Source organism: Pelophylax lessonae, assembly GCF_965119305.1.
Source record: "Pelophylax lessonae genome assembly, chromosome: 11".
NCBI classification, from domain to species: domain Eukaryota; kingdom Metazoa; phylum Chordata; class Amphibia; order Anura; family Ranidae; genus Pelophylax; species Pelophylax lessonae.
In genome coordinates, this window is record NC_138778.1 from 184,604,670 (window position 1) to 184,625,067 (window position 20,398).

Genomic DNA, 20,398 nt, shown 5'->3' on the forward strand with positions numbered 1-20,398 from the left:
CCCATGTGAAAGGGAAATATAGGCAGAAAAGCTTTGGCCATACCTCCCTTTTTAACTTAAAATTGATTTATGAAATAAATATTGTTTAAAAGAGAATTATGGGGTTGGGGGGGGGGAGGGAACTGTATACTCACCTAGGTAGAGGCAGCATCGATCCAATGCTGCATCAGTCCCCTGCTGACTCTGCACTGAGAACTGAGCGATCAAACATCACTGAATGCTCAGTTCTCCCCTCCGCTCTGAGCAGCGAGCTGTGACTCTCTCCGTAGACTAAACACCTCCCTCTATGTTGTAGTGTGAAGGGGAGGTGTTCTCAAATCCTATCACACTTCCTGCCCTTGGGTGACAACACTGCTCTATCTGTGATAAAATCTATTTGTGAGTGTTGTCACCCTAGGACAGGAAGCGTGTTTCTGGCAGCATCACCAGGTGAAAATGTCTTTTCCTTTGGCAACTTCGAATTACATCTTCCCTCACTTTCAGTCCCGGAGACAGTGGTCACAGAACAAATAAAGAGAGTAATGGCCATACAGTAATAGATTTTAAACAAACTACCATACAAATATTCGTACATACATTAGTACAAAAATTATCAGTACATTAAATTACTTCACACATGTCATTTGAAAGTACTTAAAAATGTTGGTTTTCTTAACCAGTTTGGAATTTATTTTTTTGCACCCATGTAAAAATCTTAATTTTTGGTGCAGTATAAAAGATGAGTTTTGTCGAGTAAATGGATACAAAGCATGCTAAGTCTTAAAATTTTGGTTTTCTTACCAAGTTAGGAAATGTTTTTTGCACACATAAAAATCTTAATTTTTCTTTCATTTATTGACAGACACAGCTCCTGATCTTCTTAATCATTGGGTTATACTGCCCCCTACAGGAGTAGGACACTAGGCAGAAAAAAAGTCTGGCTACACCCATGGGCAGTCCTTCTCTCCGCTATAGTTTTTTTTTCTGCCTAGTCAGGGGTAAGGACCTTGTTCCTTGTTGGGGTCTCTGGCCCTGGCAATTTTTTTCTCTTTTAGATTTTTTCTTCTGGTTCTTTCCTGTGAGATCTACAATCAACTGCCGGATTGGCAATAGGATGGATATTCTAGATCCAGTGGTCACCCCAGTCTGGCCAGCGAGCGCACGCAGACCTCAGCTCTGCGCAGACCTCAGCTCATAGCCCCACTGGATGGGGGCTGGCCTGCGAGTTAAACTCCTCACGATTTTTCACGATTGGAATTGGATTACATTGAATTGTATGGAACGTGGTAATTTCCTGTTTTAAGAAACATCTGAAAAATGAAATGTACTGTATCCTTAAAGAAAAAATTTAATAAAAATACTTTAAATTAAAAAAAAAAAAAAACTCCTCACGAGATCGCATATGACCGGGTCTCAGCCCGAGTCACAGCGTTCCTCCTGGACGACAGCCCCCCCCCCCATTTCGATGGCAAGGAGTTCTGTCTGGAGCGGTGGCCTCCTGGTTCCTGGTATGATGAGTAACTGTCACTCCCTCTCCCCCTGGAAGGTTTTGGGGGGGATGTCGGCCCCTTCATGGGACGGTCGGACCCCCGGGTTTCCCTCCTTCCCATCAGGCTCCCCGCTCGTCTGTTCCCCCATCCTACCCCCCTCCACTTATTCTGGGGCTGTGTGAGTGGTTTGGCCCACCTCTTGGGGTGGGGGCAGGGTGCTACGCTAGCGATAGGGGTGGGGGGGGGTGCGCCGCTGGCGACCGGACGATCAGTTGTGTGGGGGGGACTGTACTTGGTGGGGGCCCCTGCCAGGGCCCCCTGCCCTGCAGCCTTGTGATGTCGCCATTTTGTTGTAGCTTTGTGCAGCAATGCATGGCGGCCATTTTGCGGTGGTTTGCCAAAAACAAATGACAGCCATGTCTGTGGAGCGGCTGTGTCTTCTGGGCGACGTTTTTTGGCGGTGGGAGCCTCTCCTCATCCCCTGGTGCTGACTCCTGGATCCTTTCATTTCGATCACCGCTTGTGCTGTGCAGATTCTCCTAGTGGCTGCAGCGCCTGGTTTCTGCGGGGTGGTGAGTCTGGTGGGGTCCTCTCCCTCTCTGCTGAGGATGGATTGGTGGTCTGTGACTGGCAACCAGGTGGTGCTGCCAGAGCAGTGGGGGTTGTCCCGTAGCAGTGTTTTTACACCTTTTTGTGGGGTCCCCCTGGTGATTTAGGGAGTCTTTGGAGCACATCTCCCCACCTGATCCCCTCTCTGAGGCTGCGGGGCCCTCCTGGTCCCCACAATACATTGATGCACTGACAGCGGTCCTGGAGTCCTTTGTGTCCCTGGGGGAGGTGGCATTTGGGCGACGGCCTGGCAAAAAGCGCTTCCCGCCTTCCCCTGCCTCATCAGATCTTGAATCTGATTCCGACGTGGGTTACCCTGCTGGGTCTGCGACTACGCACCCTGAGCCCTCAGAAAATTAGGAGGATTCGTCCATTTCTGAAACCGCACACGAAAAGGCGCTGGTGGGTGCACTGATTGTATCTGTGCTTGAGACCTTAAAGATAGAGGATGTAGCTGCAGCTGCAACGGAGGCGCAGGTTCGATTTGGCGTTCACAAGCCATCCAGAGCAGCAAAGGTGTTTCCTTCCCCTCCTATTTTGACAGAATTGTCACTAAAGAGTGGGGATGACCAAAGCATCCCCCTTAAGCAATTTGCTAGGCGATACCCCAATGAGGAGTCCCCTTAGGAAGTGGACTGTTCCACCGGTGGGGGGTTTCCAGATTAAACAAGGCAGCCATGATTTCGGTTGAAGAGTCCCCAGCCTTTAGGGGCTGACAAAGGCGGAGGCTGTGGCCCCCAATATGTACACCCTGGCTGGTTTAGGAAAGAGGCAGATCTTCACCTTTGCCCTGGTGTCGCTATTGCGCTATGACCTAGAGGGGGAGCAGCTCCCCCCCTGCCTTTGCTGTACTGACGGACCAGCTGGTCCAGGGGCTGCAGTTTATCTGTGATGCCTCTTTGGATGCAGCTCCCCTAGTGGCTTGGCTCTCTGTTTCTGAAGTGGTCCTTCGGCGTGTCTTTTGTTTTAAATGCTGGTCTGCGGACCAGACTTCAAAAAAGGCCTTGACTGATCTTCCCTTTCAAGGAGATCGCCTGTTTGGTGCTACCATGGATGACATCATTAAAGGTCTCACAGGGGGGAAGAGTACCTTTCTTCTGCAAGCTACTAAGGGCAAGGACCTTCATCTTAGACGTAGGTCCTCCTCCTAGGCTCATAAGCAGTTTTTTCGTCCTCCCAGGGTCTACAGACAAGGGATCGAAGCCCTTCGGGGCCTCCTCCGGAGGATCCAAACGAACTTGGTCTGGCAAGTAAAGAGCGGGTTTTTCCAGACCCGCGGACAAGGCACCTTCAGCATGAAGGTGCGCCCTCACCTGTATCTGGGGTGGGGAGATGCCTTCGCTGGTTCCCAGACCCATGGACTTCCCTGGTACAAGACAAGTGGGTCTAAGAGGTCATACGGTCCGGCTACAAGATCGAGTTTCGTTCTTACCCTCTGGAAAAGTTCACCTTCCAACGTGCGACTTTCCGGTCTGCTTACAGGCTCTTTTTGGGGCGCTGCAAGACCTTTTACTTTAAAGGGTGATTGTCCCGGTTCCGACTTCGGAATATTTTTAGGGATTTTACTCAAAAGTGTTTACAGTCCCCAGGAAGAAAGGCAAGGTGCGTCCAATTCTGGACCTCAATGCGCTGCACTGCTTTGTGCAGGTTCAGAATAAAGTCCATTCACTCGGTGGTGGCTCCCTGGCATCAGGGGGATTTTCTTGCCTCCATCGACATCAAGGACAATTACCTTCACATTCCAATATGTGTCGGTCACCAGTGCTTCCTCGGCTTTGCCTTGAGAGAGGAGCATTATCAGTTTGTGGCGTTACCCTTTGGTCTCGCCTATGCTCCTCGGGTCTTCACAAAAGTGTTGGCCCGGGTGCTAGCATTGTTAGGTCAGCGGGGGATCGTGGTTCTGGGCTACTTGGATGACCTTCTTCTGCGAGCACAGTCTCCTACTGCGCTGGTGGAAAACCTGGAAATCACCATACGGACCCTGAAAGAATTTGAAAGAGGTCTGACTTTGGCCTTGGCCTTAGCCAGAGTACTCCTTCCTCTGAACAAACTCCAGAAACTGCAGGCTGCAATTCGATTCTGCTGTCCAGCAGATGGTCATACCTCCGGACTTGCGTGCTGGACTTGGTGTCGACCTTCGAGTCGGTCCCGTTTGCACAGTTACTTACGAGGTCCCTGCAAAGGGAGATTCTGATCAAATGGGACAAGAATCCGCAGTCTCTGGACAACCAAATCCAGCTGAGCCAGGGTACAAAAGGGTCCCTTATCTGGTGGCTTCATTTCCAGGTGCTCCGGCAAGGGCAAATCCTTGCGCCCTTTGTTTTGGACATTGGTCACCACGGATCGTCTCCAAGGATGTCCAGTGCGCATTTAATTGGACAGTGCCACAGCCATGGCTTATGTCAATAACCAAGGGTGCACAAGAAGTGCCCTGGCGGCAATGGAAGTTGCCGGCATTCTCAGGTGGGCAGAACATTTTCGTTCCAGCCCTTTCCGCCATACAGATTCCCAGGGTGGAAAACTGGCAGGCAGATTACCTCAGTCGGCAGGCGTTGGACCAGGGGGAATGGTCTCTTCATCCGGAAGTGTTTCATCAGTTGTGTCTCAGGTGGGGCACCCCAAGGTTTTATTTGTTGGTGTCTTAGCTCAACAGAAAGGAGCAGAGGTTCAAGGCATGATCACGGGATCCTCTGGCGGACGCCACAGAAGAGCTGGTGGCCACATTGGGTCAGTATCGTCTGATTTACTCCTACCCTCCTGTCAAGGTTCTGCCAAGACTTCTACGCAGGATCAAGGCAGAAGGGATTCCGGTCATCTTAGTGGCTCCAGACTGGTCTCGCTTGGCCTGGTATGCTGATCTGGTGCGGCTAGTCGCCGACATTCCTTGGAAGCTTCCTCTCAGGTCTCAGGGAAGTATCTGCTGTTCCAAGGGCCAATCTTCCATCCTGCTTTAAAGTCGCTGGCTTTGATGGCATGACTGTTTAAAGCCGGGTGCTGTAGGAAAGGGGTTTGCCTAAATCGGTGATTTCAACGCTGTTAAAAGCTAGGAAATCTACTTCTAGGAAGATCTACCATCATACGCGGAAGACGCACATCGCGTGGTGTGAGTCTTTTGGGGTTCATCCTCGCTCCTTCTCAGTGGCTCGGATCTTCCTTCAATGGGGGGGTTGAACGAAACTTGGCCTTGAGTGCCATCAAGGGCCAGGTGTCCGCTTTGGCAGTCTTCTTCCAACGACCCTTGGCCACACACTCCCGGGTGTGTACCTTTCTTCAGGGTGTTCGACATTTGGTTCTTGCAGTACGGTCTCCATTGTCTCCCTGGGACCTCAATTTGGTGCTTTTGATCTTCCAGAAGCCTCCCTTTGAGAATTTTCCAGAGGTTCCCTTGCTTATGCTGTCTCAGAAGGTGGCTTTTTTTGTGGCCATCGCCTCTGCGCGCAGTGTGTCGGAACTGGCAGCGTTATCCTGTCGTTCACCCTACTTGGTGATTCACAGTGATAAGGTGGTTCTTCGCCCCTGTCCGTCGTTCCTCCCAAAGGTTGTCTCTGATTTCCATTTGAATTAAGACATTGTGTTATCTTTCCTGTGTCCCAGGCCAAAACATCCAAAGGAAATTGCCTTGGATGTGATTCTGGCAATTAGGGTGTACCCGGCAGCTACAGAGTCTTTTTTAGGAAGTCAGACCAAGTCGCCTGACAAGTCGGAGTAGTGTGAACCGGCTCTTAAAGTCTTATTTATTAATTTCTGACACTTGTTTACAAGTTAAAATCAGTATTTTTTGCTAGAAAATTACTTACAACCCCCAAACATGATATATTTTTTTTTAGCAGAGACGCTAGGGAATAAAATGGTGGTCAATGCAATCTTTTATTTCACCCTGTATTTGCGCAGAAGTCTTTCAAATGCAATTTTTTTTTTAAAATACACTTTAATGAATTAAAAAAAAAACTAAACTGTAAAGTTAGCCCAATTTTTTTGTATAATGTAAAAGATGATGTTACGGCGAGAATCGTGTTCTTTATTTTAAGCAAAAACATTGTGATTATCCAGAATGGTGCAGTTCTACCTTGTAATAGGAATAAAAGTGATTAAAAAAAAAAAAAAAAATTGAAGGGAAAGTGTAAAAATATAAAAATAAAATAAACATGAAAAAAAATAATTTTAAAGCACCCCTGTCCCCGCACGCAGAAGTGAACACATACGTGCGTTGTAAGAGTTGCCTATGGAGTCCTGAACTTTGTTGCCATTCCACCAGTGTGCGCAATTTTAAAGCATGACATGTTAGGTATCTATTTACTCAGCGTAACATCATATTTCATGTTTTACAAAAAAACTTGGGCTAACTTTTAGTGTTTTTTTTTTTTTTTAATTCATGAAACTTTTTTTCCCCAAAAAAATGTGTATGAAAAAAATGCTGCGCAAATACCGTGTGACATAAAATGTTGCAATGATCACCATTTTATTCCCTAGGGTCTCTGCTAAAAAAAAAAACATATATAATGTTTGTGGGTTCTGAGTAATTTTCTAGCAAATACAATGATGATTTTTACATGTAGGATCATCAGACTGACAGAATTGGCCCGGTATGGAAGTTTTTAAAAGCTGTTATCGCTCATTAGTGTAGAGTTAACTAGGAGCTCTTGTGCTAGGATATTTGCATACCTAGCATATGTTTACATATATGTGTGCACCCTGCCTGTGTATTTGCGCGTGTGGTGCAAGGGGGTGAAGGGAATTTTTTAAAATGTTCTTAATACATTTTATTATAATTCTATTGTTTGTTTTTAACTTTTTATTTATTTTGACTTGATTACTCTCACAGGGGGATAATAAACCACCATGTGATAGCATTGGGTGCATTAGGCAAGGGACAGGTACTCTTTTTGGAGACTTTAGGGGTCTAATAGACCCCAGTGTCTCTCCTGCCCTTCACACCATCTAACCGAAAACAGAGCTACTCAGTTAGATGTGTGTCTTGGCTGCATTGGCCAGGAAATGCTGGATCTGAAACCAGACGTGACAAAATCATTGTCGCTTCCGGTTTGTTTATCTATTTTTCTTAATCAGAAAAGATTTACATAGAAAAACAAAGCTACTTCAAAAATAAATGTGAGTTTCCAAGGCAGATATACCACGCTCTCACACCGCTCTCCATCATGAAACCGGTGGTTGTGGGCCTGGGTAAGTGCGGGAGGGCCCGGGAACCACGCTCAGCATCACTTTCACTTTTACAGCCGAGACATCACTTTTTACTTTTTCAGCTGCAGCATCACTTTCACTTTAAGTTAGGAGGAGCCTGAAGAAAACCCACACAGATTGATGGCTGCTACAAGCCATTAGCTTGTGATTAATGTTTCACTTTGTACATATGTAGTACGTCGAAAGAGATGAACTAGTTAAGTGCCGGTTCACATTTGTGCGATCACAGAGATCGCATGTAATTTGGAGCGCACTGCTCTTAAAATTACATGCGATGTCTGTGCGGTGCAAATTCAGCCATACATTTTGTATGGCTGAATTTGCACCGCATTCGTACTGAAACACGCACAGGACCCTTTTTTTGGTCCGCAGCAGTGCGATCCGATTCTGTGCGAACTTTCAGATCGCACTGCGATATGCGATCTGATCTGGGGGTGTCGTTAACTTTGAATTGACACCCCCAGCGTATCGCATATGGCAGTGTGAACTGCCTGTTGTGCGGATGCGATGCAGGAACACTCTGTATATTTGCAGCGTTCCCGCATCGCATAAATGTGAACCGGCACTAAAAGGAAATTCCAGGTATGGATATTTAAAACCTAGTTACATTGATCCACTTTGGTTTAGTTGTGTTTTAACTCTCGAGCATCTACCAAAAAACATAAATATTTGTTTTGGACTGACATTTTAATGGCTAGCTGTATGTTGTGCAAACAAGCTAAGCATCAAGATGTGCAAAATGTTAACACTGACCAAATATCTACTGACCTGCAGTGTTACAATTTGATTTAAATTCATGGCCTGCGTGCAGGTGATTGGCCAGAAAATCACTTTTTACTCTCTTGTCCCATGACCCTAGCTGTCAGGGATGAAAGGCTTAAAAGAGAAGTATAGATAAATTGTATTTTATTTATTTATACTTCCCTAGGTGGATGCAGCATTGGTCCGATGTTGCATCTATCCCCCGGCGCCTCTGCACTGAGAACCGAGCGATCAAACAGCGCCAATCGCTCGGTTCTGGGCTGCGGAGGGGCGGGGAGCGACCAGCTCAGGCTCTCAGCGGCTCGCTGTGAGGCTGAGCTTGGTGTCAGTCCAGGCACCTGGCGGATCCCGGCTTCCATTGTCGTGATGACGCAGTGCCTGGACTGACATCTGTGACGTCCGCAGAGAGCAGACTCCAGCCCGCTCTCTGCTGAAAACGGGTCACAGGATGGCAAAACGAATTGCACTCCTGTGATCCATACGAGAGGAAAATGAGCTTTGGCTCCTTTTAAGCTGCTCTTCTCACCAGGACTTGTTTTTTATTTAGGTTCCCCTATAGGACCTGTTCCTGTTGCTTTGCCTGATTTCTTGTTGACCACATCAAGTTGTGAATCATTTCTTCCCTACATGGGAAGTCATTGTCGTTCCACCTGTTTCTGGTGGGTTTGGGTTTATCAGCTTCTCGCTGATTCAGGTTGGTGTTCCCTTCTATATGGAGTTATACCCACTTGACAGTGAGCTTTTCTATCCTAGTGTGAGCTTCAGTCTGATTCTCTGCACCCTCACTGCGGTTTTGTTAGCAGGTTCCCCTTGTCCAGTATCAGCTGCAGGTGTTGCTTTGGCAACACCATCTTGGAGCAGTCCTTTGGTATTGATGCTTGTTGTTGAGTTGCACACCCCTCAGTTGTACTGCTTTTGTACATTCTCACTGTATCTGTATCTGTATTCCCTCAATGGAAGAGAAAGAAAATAGAAATTTTCTTCTTACCTAAAATCCCTTTCTTGGAACCTATTGAAGGACACAGATTCCACTCCTCTGTTTTATGTTCTTATGCTTCGTACACACGTACCGATTGGCGGCCGTAAATATTCGGCCGACGACCGATCGGCCGATTGTAGGCTTGTTAGTATAATGCTTCCGACAGCCGACAGCGCACTTTTGGCCGAAAATAATCTGTCATGTAGGCATTAAAATTTTTGTTGGCCAACATCAGAACGGCCGATTGTTCGCCAGTCAGTACAGAATTCGGCCGACAATCAGCAGATTTGCAAGACTGGGCATGCTCAGAGAAGAAAAAACACACACGGAAAGTTAACCATCACATGACATCACTTCTGCAGTCGGCTGTTGTTGGCCGACAAAATTCGTGTGCAGTCTTTTGCAGTTTTCAACAGACACGACAGCCCTGGACAAAAGACAGCCCTGGACAAAAGACGGCCGATCGTTCGGCCGACGATCGGTACGTGTGTACGGGGCATTACTCTGCTACTTTCTTACTACAAAAGGAGGTGTACTGGAGCTATCCTGGGCTTTCCCACATATTTTGCTGGTGCCAGTGTTCGCAGCCTCTTGTAGGTGGCAGTATTACTTGACTGTATCTGAATTCCTGTGTCCCTCAATGGACTCCCAAAAAAAGGAGAGTACAAAAATCCTATTGTTGTTAGTATAGCAGATGTTATCTGCCTAATACAATTTTTTTTTATTTTGGCTATTGTACAGTTAATGATCCTTAAACTGTATTTTTGGAGTAAAGATAGTATAAGTATCTGAATATGTAATTTGTTAGTCTTTAAGAGGGGAGGGGGATTAAAGCCCCGTACACACGATCAGATTATCGAACGATCTGTTGTCCGTTTTTTGTGGCATGCTAGTCTGATGTGGAAAGTGAAGAGGTTATTTTCATACGAATTTTCCCGTACGACAGAATTCTACTTCAGAAGTGATGTCGTGTGTTGGATTGCTTTGTATGAGTTCTTTCGTCTCTGAGCATGCCTAGTCTTGCTCTTAAGATTTGTTTCCGTCTAAATCTGTACTAATGAGACAAAAATCGGACGTTGTATTACGGACGACAAAAATTTTATAGCCTGCACATCAGGATTTTTTCGGCCGAAAAGTCGGAGTCGGCTGTTGAAAACACCATACTAACAAGCCGAAAATCGTCAGATCGGTCGTCGGACGAATTTTCCCTTCAGATTTTCTTATCGTGTGTACGGGCCTTAACTGAACTATCTTTCAGAGTACTGTCAATCTAATTTTGGCAGTCTGCTGACTGGTTGAGGGAGCAGACAGATTACTTCCTGAGTGGGGTAATGCTACTTCATTGTCCAGGCAGCAGGGTGAGGGTGGGTTGGTGATCAAGCTTTTAGAGGAAAGGGACATATCTTACCTGTACCTTTCAGGGATGCCTGGATCAATAGATTGGCTTTACAGAGTAACTAATTCTTTGTCAGATTAGACAGTTTCTATATATGTATTTTACCTGTATGCTTATAGGCTCGGTTCACATTAGTTCAATGTCAGACATCGCATGTGACTTGGAGCACACTGCTTTAAAAATCACATGCGATGTCTGTGTGCATGCGAATTCAGCCATACAAGTGTGGCTGAATTCGCATCTGATTCAGCACAAACACACACAGGACCCTTTTTTGTCTCCGCACCAGAATTGGATCGCATGGTGGTTCACACTTATGCAATCCGATACATGTCCGAATGTCAGTTCGCACTGCGATATGTGAACTGATTTTGGGGTGTGGTTAACTTTGAATTGACACCCCCAGCGATTCGCATATGTCAGTGTGAACTGCCTGCGCTGGGAATGTGATGTGGGAACCCGCAGTAGATTTGCAGGGTTCCCACATCGCATAAGTGTGAACCGGGACTTAGTCTCAATGGAAAAATTATAATTCTGAAAATATACAGCAGCAAAAATAGAAAGTATTTTTTTTTTCTTTTGCCCTAAGTTACACATCTCCTTATTATACTCTGTAGAGTTAATTAGGAGAGGTAGAAAAGTGTATTTTTATTTTGACTACTATGCTGCTTCATAGTCTGTCTACAGGTAATGACCTCATCCCAAACCTGCCAAGACAAGTTCAGACACAAGCATTAAACAAAGGCCTGCTTAGTACCACTGCTCTCCAGTCAAATTATTGTGCTAGCTTCTAGCTTTTGGTTTTTGGATAATCCTCCTTCAAAGACTACATATTCAACCAAAGACCCCTCCAGTCACACCACTATAGGCTGAAAATTCAATATATAGATTCGTTCTGTTTCATAGAGCTGTATACAGAGTTAATTCTTTAGGATTGCTGGATATAGATGGTTAATTGAATCAAGAAAGGAAAGATACATTTTCAATGTACTGTATATGTAAAACCCAATCCCTAAAATCTTATATAACCTTTCACATGATAGGCCTCTTTCACACGGAGCAGACCGTATTTCGATCCGCTCCGGCACTTTTTTTTTTTTTTTTTTTTTACGGACACAGATGACACTTGTGTGATCCGGTCCGTATGTCCGCATATCATCCCATCCGTTTGCGGATGATATACGGACATAATGTAAGTCTATGGGCATTGCGGATGTCAGCGGATGACACCGCTGACATCCGATTTTGCGTCCTTTCCGTTTTTTTTAAACGGAAGAAAAATGGGGTTCTGTTCCATTCCAAAAAACGGAACAGAACTGAAAGGACGCAAATCGGATGTCATCCGCTGACATCCGCAATCCCATTGACATGCATTATGTCCGTATATCAACCCGCAAACGGATGGGGTGATATACGGACATACGGAACGCCCCTGTGTGAAAGAGGCCTAAGGGTCTATTCATACCAGCTGCTGCATTTCAGGATTTAACGGGATGTCTGCAGTACTGATGCACCAAATGGTGCATTGCACTGTTTACATTTTTTTTAAACAAAGTTTTTATTGAAATGTTACACAGTGACATTCCATTAAGTTCTATTGGCCACTGTGTGGTGCAAGGTGATGAATTTCCTCATACTGTGTATGGCTTGCCATCCTTCTTTTCCAGTGCACACCACAGCAAACGCCTTGGTGTGAATATACACACACACAGCGTCCAGAAAGTGGGCTTTAATCCTGGGCGCTGCATATGTGTTCCTGGGTTTGTGCTGGAAGTGTGCTTAATCTGAGATCTGTCAGCTCCCAGTCTCATACTAAATGATTGTATATTGTTGGGATTAACCAATCACATTGACCATGACTGACAGTCAGTGCTGTATTTTGGCCTAGGCCAACAAGGCCCAGGCCTAGGGCGGCACTTTGCAGGGGGGCAGCAAAGAAACTGCCCCCCCTCCACCTGAGTCTCTATTGGCCACTGGTTGCTAGAGCCACCTCTCTCATTCCCCCCTCTCTCTCACTCTCATCCCCCCTCTCTCTCACCGCCCCTCTCTCTCTCACCCCCCCTCTCGCTCTCTCTCTCACCCCTCCTCTCTCTCTTTCACCCCTCTTCTCTCTCTCTCACCCCTCCTCTTTCTCTCTCTCTCTCTCTCGCATCCCCCCTCTCGCTCTCTCTCTCTCACCCCCCTCTCTCTGTCTCTCTCTCTTTGTCTCTCTCTCACCCCCTTTCTTGCTCTCTCACCCCCCTCTCTCTCTCTCATCCCCTTCACCCACCCCCCTCTCTCTCTCTCCCTCACCCACCCCCTCTCTCGTGAGATCTCAGGAGTTCATGCTGGGACTTGTAGTCCTTCAATTTTGGAGGGAGCCACATCCATTAAAAAAGAAGGAGTGGGGAAAAGTTACATAGGTGGGGAGGGGGGGGGGGGCGCCCAATTTTAGTCTTGCCTAGGGCAGCACAAAACCAAAATACACCCCTGCTGACAGTTAATGACCCCCCTTTCCCTCATGGTGTTTCTCCTCTGTAAAGAGGACAAGATACATTGTATCTTTTTCTACTCCTCTAGAGCAGGGTTGTCAAACTCAATTTCACTGTTGGCCACATCAGAATTATGATTGTCCTCAAAGGGCCGGTTGTGTGTGTAAAACTATATACATTTATAGGTACAGTAACTCTAACAGGACCCCCCACCCCCCAAACTGCATTTAACGGTGGTTGTGGGAAAACTGCTAAAATACTAACAGTGGGAGGATCTTAAAGACGCAATAAATACCAGGAGTGCGTTTTATGTGCAGGATTGAGGGGTGCGCTATATACAGGGTGCAGAGTTCAGGGGTGCACTGTGTGCAGTGTTGAGTGAGCTACATACAGAGTGCAGGGGTTAGGGGTGTGGTATGCACAGAGTGTAGGGTTCAGCTTTCTGTCTCAGGCTTTCCACATTTCACCTCTACCCTATCCCCCCCCAATGTTGAGGGCCACATAAAAAGGCCTGGTGGGGGAAAAAATAAAGATTAGTTAGATCAGGGCTTGATCTACTTTAGTGAGTGTTAGTAGCAGTGTGTCAGTAGCTGTGTAAGTGTCAGTTAGTGGCAATGTTAGGGTCAATTAAGTAAGAATAGAAAAAGCCCTATCAGTTTTCATGCACATTTTAGTCAGTTTTTGTGTACATTGACATCAGTTTTCATGCGCGTTAGTTATGTGCCCTATTCACACCATTGTTGGTGTCCCATCAGTTTTCTTTCCCTGTGCATACACGTTGCAGATTCCTGAACAGAAGAAATCTGTACATTGTGGTGTGAACAGGGCACACAGAGAACCATTATTTTTTTGTGCCCTTGCAGAACGCATTTAGAAAAACTGACATTTCTGCACTATGGTGTGAACGAGGCGTGAGTGTGAGGTATGTCTGTCAGTGTCAGTTTAGGTAGAACAAAACAAAATGTATACTTGGCCCTATTACAGGTACAAAGAACAAATAACACATATTTGTGTGGCATCGCTGTGATCATCAGGAGTAGGAGAATTTATTTTGCAGGTCTTTTTGGTAAATGGGCCATGGTAATATCATAAAAATATATAGCTGAAATTTAAAAAATGTATTTTTTACTATTCTGGGCCAATTTTCCTTTTATAATAAAACAAAATGCTGAGTTATCTAAAAATATAAAAAAAGTTGAGTTATCTGTTACTATTTATCAACAAATGAAAGCCCAATCTGTCGTGAAAAAGAAAACAAGGTATATTCCACCTGGATACACTATAGTTGCAATGATATTTACAGTTTTACTAATGCATGTTGCAAAATTGGGTTTGGGGGTTAAGATTTTTTTTTTTTTTTACCTTGGTCTTGAAGGGGTTAAAGTACCAGTAAATCTACAACTTTAAAGGCAGGTTCACACCACATGCGGTGGGAATGCGTTTGATGACTTTTCCAGCGCAGTTCCACTGCATGGACAAGACAAAATACCCTTTTCTCATTTGCTCAGTGCCTTTCGGTAGTGTGCAGGCATGGTGCGCTGTGTGTCATCTGTCTGCGTGAAATCTAAATAAAGTTCAGAAAAAGAAAAGGGAACCCCAAGCTCATCAGAATATTACTGCACTAAGCTCGGCCCCACCGCACCGCACACCAGCCACTGCATTATAATGCAGGTGGGAACCAGCTGTAAGTAAAAGAATACCTGGTAGTCCTGCCATGAAGGACCTTTTCTAGGCACTCCCTGTTATAGGGTGACACTGATCTCCACCTCTGTACCAGTTGCTGTCCTGCACAATTTTTCAGTGGAGACTAAAGGCGACCATGCTGGCTGAGGCAAACTGCACAGGCATGGTTCACTGTTATTACCATTATGAAGCCTTTCCCAAGAAATGATGTGCAGAAGTTACTGGAGTGCATGCATGTAGATAGGAAGAGCCTGTCAATAGGTTGCAGGGGATCACTACTGATAATCAACAAAAGATGAAAAAGTAAAAACACGTTTTTTTTTTTTTGTTTGTTTTTCTTTTAAAAGCAGTTGTTTATAATACACAGTGCTAAGGCTACATTCACACCTGAGCATAGCGTTTTCGCACGTTTTTTACCGCGATTTACAGCCGTTTTTTGTGCAGGCGTTTTTTGATTGAATAGATACCAATGGAAAACGCCTGTAATCTGCTCAAAAAGAAGCTCATGTACTTTTTTGAGCTTTGGGCGTTTTGCTTACAGCGTCAAAACGCTCAGATGTGAACAGGGGCCATTGAAATTAATAGGATTTGTCTTGTTGGGCGTTTTGAGAGCTGATCCTAGAGCAGAAAAACTCCCCAAAAACGCCCCAAAACGCCTACATGTGAACGGAGCCTTAGTCTAAGCAAACCAAATGTTGTCTGAATTATTTTTTTAACCAGAATTGCTTTTATTGAACAGAGATGTGGTACAATTATAGCAAAAAAAAAAAAAAAGAGAGGTCAAAACATATCAGCATAACAACAAAATGTCACCATACAGAGGATGCGTTTGTCTGAATGATTAGTAAAAATGTGACCAGTGATACGTCACTAAGTTTTGTGCAAGAATTGGGTTTTGAGAATGGAAGTAAGTCATACCATCATTGAAATAAATTAGTAATGTATATCCTGCTATCCTTTTTTTTTTTCTTCCAAAAGATTGAAGAGAAATGACAGAATCAGAACCCTTTTTTGATTTTAGTGCTAAACACCTTAGGGCTCATTTACTAGTGGCTGGAGGGCAGTAAAGCCACACAGTTTTTACCACCCCCCCAACCGCTCCCCCTTTAGCTGGAACAGCAGTGGCCAGGGGTGTACACATGCTGCAGATGGGATGATTTGCTTCATGGTCACAGCAAGCATTATACCCTCTGTCACGTTGTTGCGGGCACAGTCCATTAAAGTGAGTAGGGCCATGCTACATATGCCCCATAACCATGTTCAATTCACATGATTGCGCAACGGTAGTTTGGTATTTAGGGGGTTAAAACAAGCAAGGATGTGATACGCCTCCTTACCACCTGTCAAATGCTTTCTAAAGAGCGGTCTGAACATTGATTGCTCTTCAGAGAGCAATGGAAACGTAATCAATGCCTTATTAAATCAAAGAAGCAGGCAGTGCAAGGAGCAGGAATGATGTGCAGCATGAAATGGGGCCACAGCTCTTTTGACCCTACTTCTTCTTTGAGTCATAGGAGTGCGCTTAGTTCTGCAGTTCTGTGATCCAGATTCAGCTGACAGTGAGTTAAAGTCCGCTGTTGGCTGACGTCACTCAGTCAGTCCAGGCCCCGAAAAGATCCCAACTTTGATGTCGGGATGCACGCACCACTTAGAACCTGAGCCACTGCCCCTCCACAGCCCGACACTCCAGTGAGCTCTGGAGGGGCAGTCATCAGCTCTCTGCTCACTGACGCCCAAGAACTGTTTTTGATTGCTCATTTCTTGGCATAAAGGCGGCGAGGGACAGATGCAGCATTGGACTGATGTTTCATCCACATAGGTGAGCATGATTGTTTGTTATTCTAAAATCCCGCACTTCTCCTTTAACCCTTTCGCTTCCAGGTTTGTAGGTCAAACAGACCTGACAGGGGGGTTGAAGCACAGTCCCGGTGGCTGCAGCCACTGGGCATGTGTGTATATTTAACAAGCTGACTGTTAGATGAAAGCAATGGATGGCTGTAATGCTGCCTTAGGGTTTCCAACCTCCAGTGCCATATTAAGGTGAACCTATCACCAAAAAGATCATTACAGAGGGGACTTTTTGTCCCAATGTGATGAAAAAAAAAAAAAAAGTTGAGTAAAAAGAAAAAAAAATGTAAAAAAATTAAAAGGCATACCCAAGCACATTCAATCATCCCCCAAATGTTTTTGTCTGCCCCCAAACTGCACATGCATGAATGTATTAACGTAAATGCATGTGTTGGGGGCTTGAAAACGTCAATTGTGCTACACATGTTGCATATCAATGTGCATGTCGGAGAGAGAGTAATGATTCAAAGATCAGAGCCCCTGGGTAACTCTAAAATTATGACCTGTAGGGGCTTTAAAAGTGTTGCCTATGGAAAATATGGCTATTAAAGTTTGTCGCCGTTTCACGGGCACACACAATTTTAAGCCTTAACATATTGGTTATCTATTTACTTGGCACAACCTCATCTTTTATATGATACCATAAAATCAGGTAATTTATTGCGTTTGTGTGCCCTAAAATTACCCTTAGTGTATTTTTAACTGTATTTTGAATTTTCTAGACCTTTGCAGTAATATTGTGTAACATAAAAAAATTTTTTTTTTTTTTTTGTTTTTTAAGCAATCTTTGTTTTTTTTTTTATTTAAACATCTATGCAAAAAACGAAAAAAAAAAACAAACAAATTGGCTTTGGAATTTAAAGGGTTAATTGCACCGCCTTGCTGTGTGTGTGTGTGTGTGTGTGTGTGTGTGTGTGTGTGTGTGTGTGTGTGTGTGTGTGTGTGTGTGTGTGTGTGTGTGTGTGTGTGTGTGTGTGTGTGTGTGTGTGTGTGTGTGTGTGTGTGTGTGTGTGTGTGTGTGTGTGTGTGTGTGTGTGTGTGTGTGTGTGTAACAACATCATACGATATAGCGCTACTAGCACATCATCATGTGCAAATATGCAATATGATGCACTTTTTTTGCATATTGTATTAGGCACTTTATTGCATATTTGCACATGATGATGTGCTAGTAGCGCTATATTGTATGATTTTGTTTTTTACTTTGGTATGCACAGTGATATGCACATTTTGATATAGCGGCTGCGATTATCTGTTTGATCACTTGATGCTAGTCGCGCTGATGCTTATAATCTTTTTTGTGTGTATATATATATATATATACACACACACACACACACACATTTCACCTACCAACAGCCAGTAATCATTTAGGAAGTTTAGGGTTAGAGGGTCCCTGGCAAAATTATTATTGCTGTATACTATATTGCATGAATTTTCTGTATAAAGTGTGGACATGCAGGTGCAAACGTCAGCGCAGGTATTCATTAATTAAACTGCATTATATTAAATAAATTCAGGAAATTCTAATTTGATCCGCATGACATGGGTGGTCTGTAGAAATTGAATGAAGATATTATTGCTCACACGTGTCGTTGGTAAAAAAAAAAAAAAAACACATTGGATATAAATACATGTAAATTGTGGGTTAATTATTACCAACATATTGCAGAGCATTATAATAAGCTTGTCCTATCAGTAGAAATAAAAGAAGGTTTGGACTGGAATCGCATTCCCATTTGATCTCCTATATGTTTAAATGTTGTTATTATAGCACCTTACCTTCACTTTGTACAATGCTTTGGCAGCTATTGCTGCAATTTAATTACTAATAATTATTAATGATGGTACTATGCAGATTACCTGGTAAGGTCCCGGTGGGGGTCGATATAACCCTGGGTTTGGTCCTCGCATCATATTCATTTGGTTTCCAGGTGGCAGGGGCAGACCACCCCTTGTGGACATTGAAGTAATAAAGGGGAGCTCCTCCTGTCAATGGGCTTCTTGGTCACTTTTTCTATTTTTTGGGGAAAGTCCTTTGAAGTGTTGGGAGATCCCCCTCCTCTTTGCTGCCTCTCCTTTTCTGTTGCGTGTAAGGCTGGCACCCTTCTCTTCTTCCTGTAACTACCCCCACACAGTGTGTAACTACTGCTACTACTAATCCTCCTGTGTATAGATTGAAAGCTCAGTTCAGCCGGTCCTGGAAGTCAATGTACAGCCACGTCCGATGTGTAACCTTTGTGAGTTGCAGTCCTTTCTCTTCTTTTCAGTCCAGCTTTCCCCACTTATAGTTTCTTCAGAGTTCAGCCACTTCCTATATGTATCTCCTGTGCAGATCAGCGTCTCTTCCGTACGGTACAGCCTCATGTGTATATACTCTGCACTCTGCACAGCCTCATGTGTATATACCCTGCACTCTGCACAGCCTCATGTGTATATACCCTGCACTCTGCACAGCCTCATGTGTATATACTCTGCACTCTGCAACCTCCTCTTATGTGCTGCCCCCCCACTGGGAAACTTGTGCTGTGCAGTTTCTTCCTTAGTGCTGTTGGTCTCATAGGAAGTTATTGGAAGGTTTTTCTGTTGGTGTCATCACTTCCAGAGAGCTGTTTTGCAACAAGCCTCCCATCTCATCTCTGCCCTCCCCTCTCCTCCTTTCCTTATCTCTCTCCTCCCCCTTTTTTTTGTTTTTGTATAATCAATTTTTATTGACAAATAAAAGTGCAATTACAATCAACATAGCACAAACAAAGACAAGAACAGTACGGCTGTACAAAATCATAGAAGAAAAAAGCACAGCTTAAATTTGTCAGTCCATAACCTCAATGCAGTCCTCCCCCTTTTTAGCTTCACCCTCCCTTGGCCACCTCCTCTCTCCCAGTGTTCTTTAATCGTACCCAGCCCTCTCTCCACCTTTCGCCCCCTATGTCTGCCACACCTATCCCTCCCCTTCTGTGTCTGCCCTCTTCATGCTCAGTCATCTGTCATTTGTGCAGGCAGGCTTTCATCTCCCCCCTCCACTCATCTTCTGCCTCCCTCCTTTTCCTGTGTTTCACTCTGCCTCTTATAGCTGCTGTCTTGTGTGTGTTCTCTGTTATCTGTCACTCCACCCTTTGCCTGCCCTCTAACCCCCTTCTCTGTTCCTTCCCTTATTTTCTCTTCCATGTGCTCAGCAGACTTTGATCTGCTTCTGCCCTCACCTCTGTATTGCTGGTTCTAATTGCTGGAAGAGGCGTGTGTGCCCCCTACCTTTGTGCTGTGCGCATTTCACTTTGCTAACATATATCCCCTGTGTTGTGACTGATCGACTCCCACATACATTCTGTGACTCACTGTTGCTGCAGTCATGTAAAATAGTAGAGCTTTCAGTTTTCGGAGGTGTAAGAATATTTTTTTTTTTTTTTGCAGTATTGCATTTGCAAGTAGGAGATTTAGAACACCAGGAAATTGCAATTATACCAGAAATCTAAATATAATAAGGCAATTTGCAGGGGTTGTAATATAAAAAGTACCCATACAGTTATCAGAGTGTGTTTTCAATCAGTTTTGACCGCATATTGTGTGCAGAGTTGTATAAAGTACTCGAAACCCATACTTGAGTAAAAGTACAAGTGCTCGATCAAAAAGTAACTTGAGTAGAAGTGGAAGTGCTCGATCAAAAAGTGACTTGAGTAGAAGTACTAAAGTATTCAACATTTTTTGTACTTAAGTATTGCAAGTAGTTTTTTTTTTAAATCTTGCTACTCAAGTACTGAAAGTAAAAGTACCAGTAGTTTTGGAAAAAAATTGCTACTCAAGTACTGAAAGTAAAAGTACAAGTACTGTGTTATGTAGTTATTAAAGAAAGAAGTCAAAAGTTTGAACATCATATTGTTTTTTATTATTTCAAATGCAGATTTTATTTATACATACAGTAGCATTTATTTTTGTATGCGCTGATAATACACATGTTTTGAGCTTCATGAAACCTGCCATCTAC

General features: G+C 44.4%; 1 protein-coding gene across 1 annotated transcript in view; it reads right to left on the reverse strand.

The window, feature by feature from the left end:
- Positions 1-18,424, reverse strand: part of SMARCD2 (SWI/SNF related BAF chromatin remodeling complex subunit D2) — a 109,985-nt gene extending 91,561 nt beyond the window's left edge. The window contains exon 1 of the mRNA XM_082272568.1: positions 18,280-18,424. Within this exon, the coding sequence (XP_082128694.1) occupies positions 18,280-18,381 (102 nt within the window). The 5' untranslated portion in view covers positions 18,382-18,424. The remainder of the gene's footprint in view (positions 1-18,279) is intronic.
- Between the last annotated feature and the right edge of the window lie 1,974 nt (positions 18,425-20,398).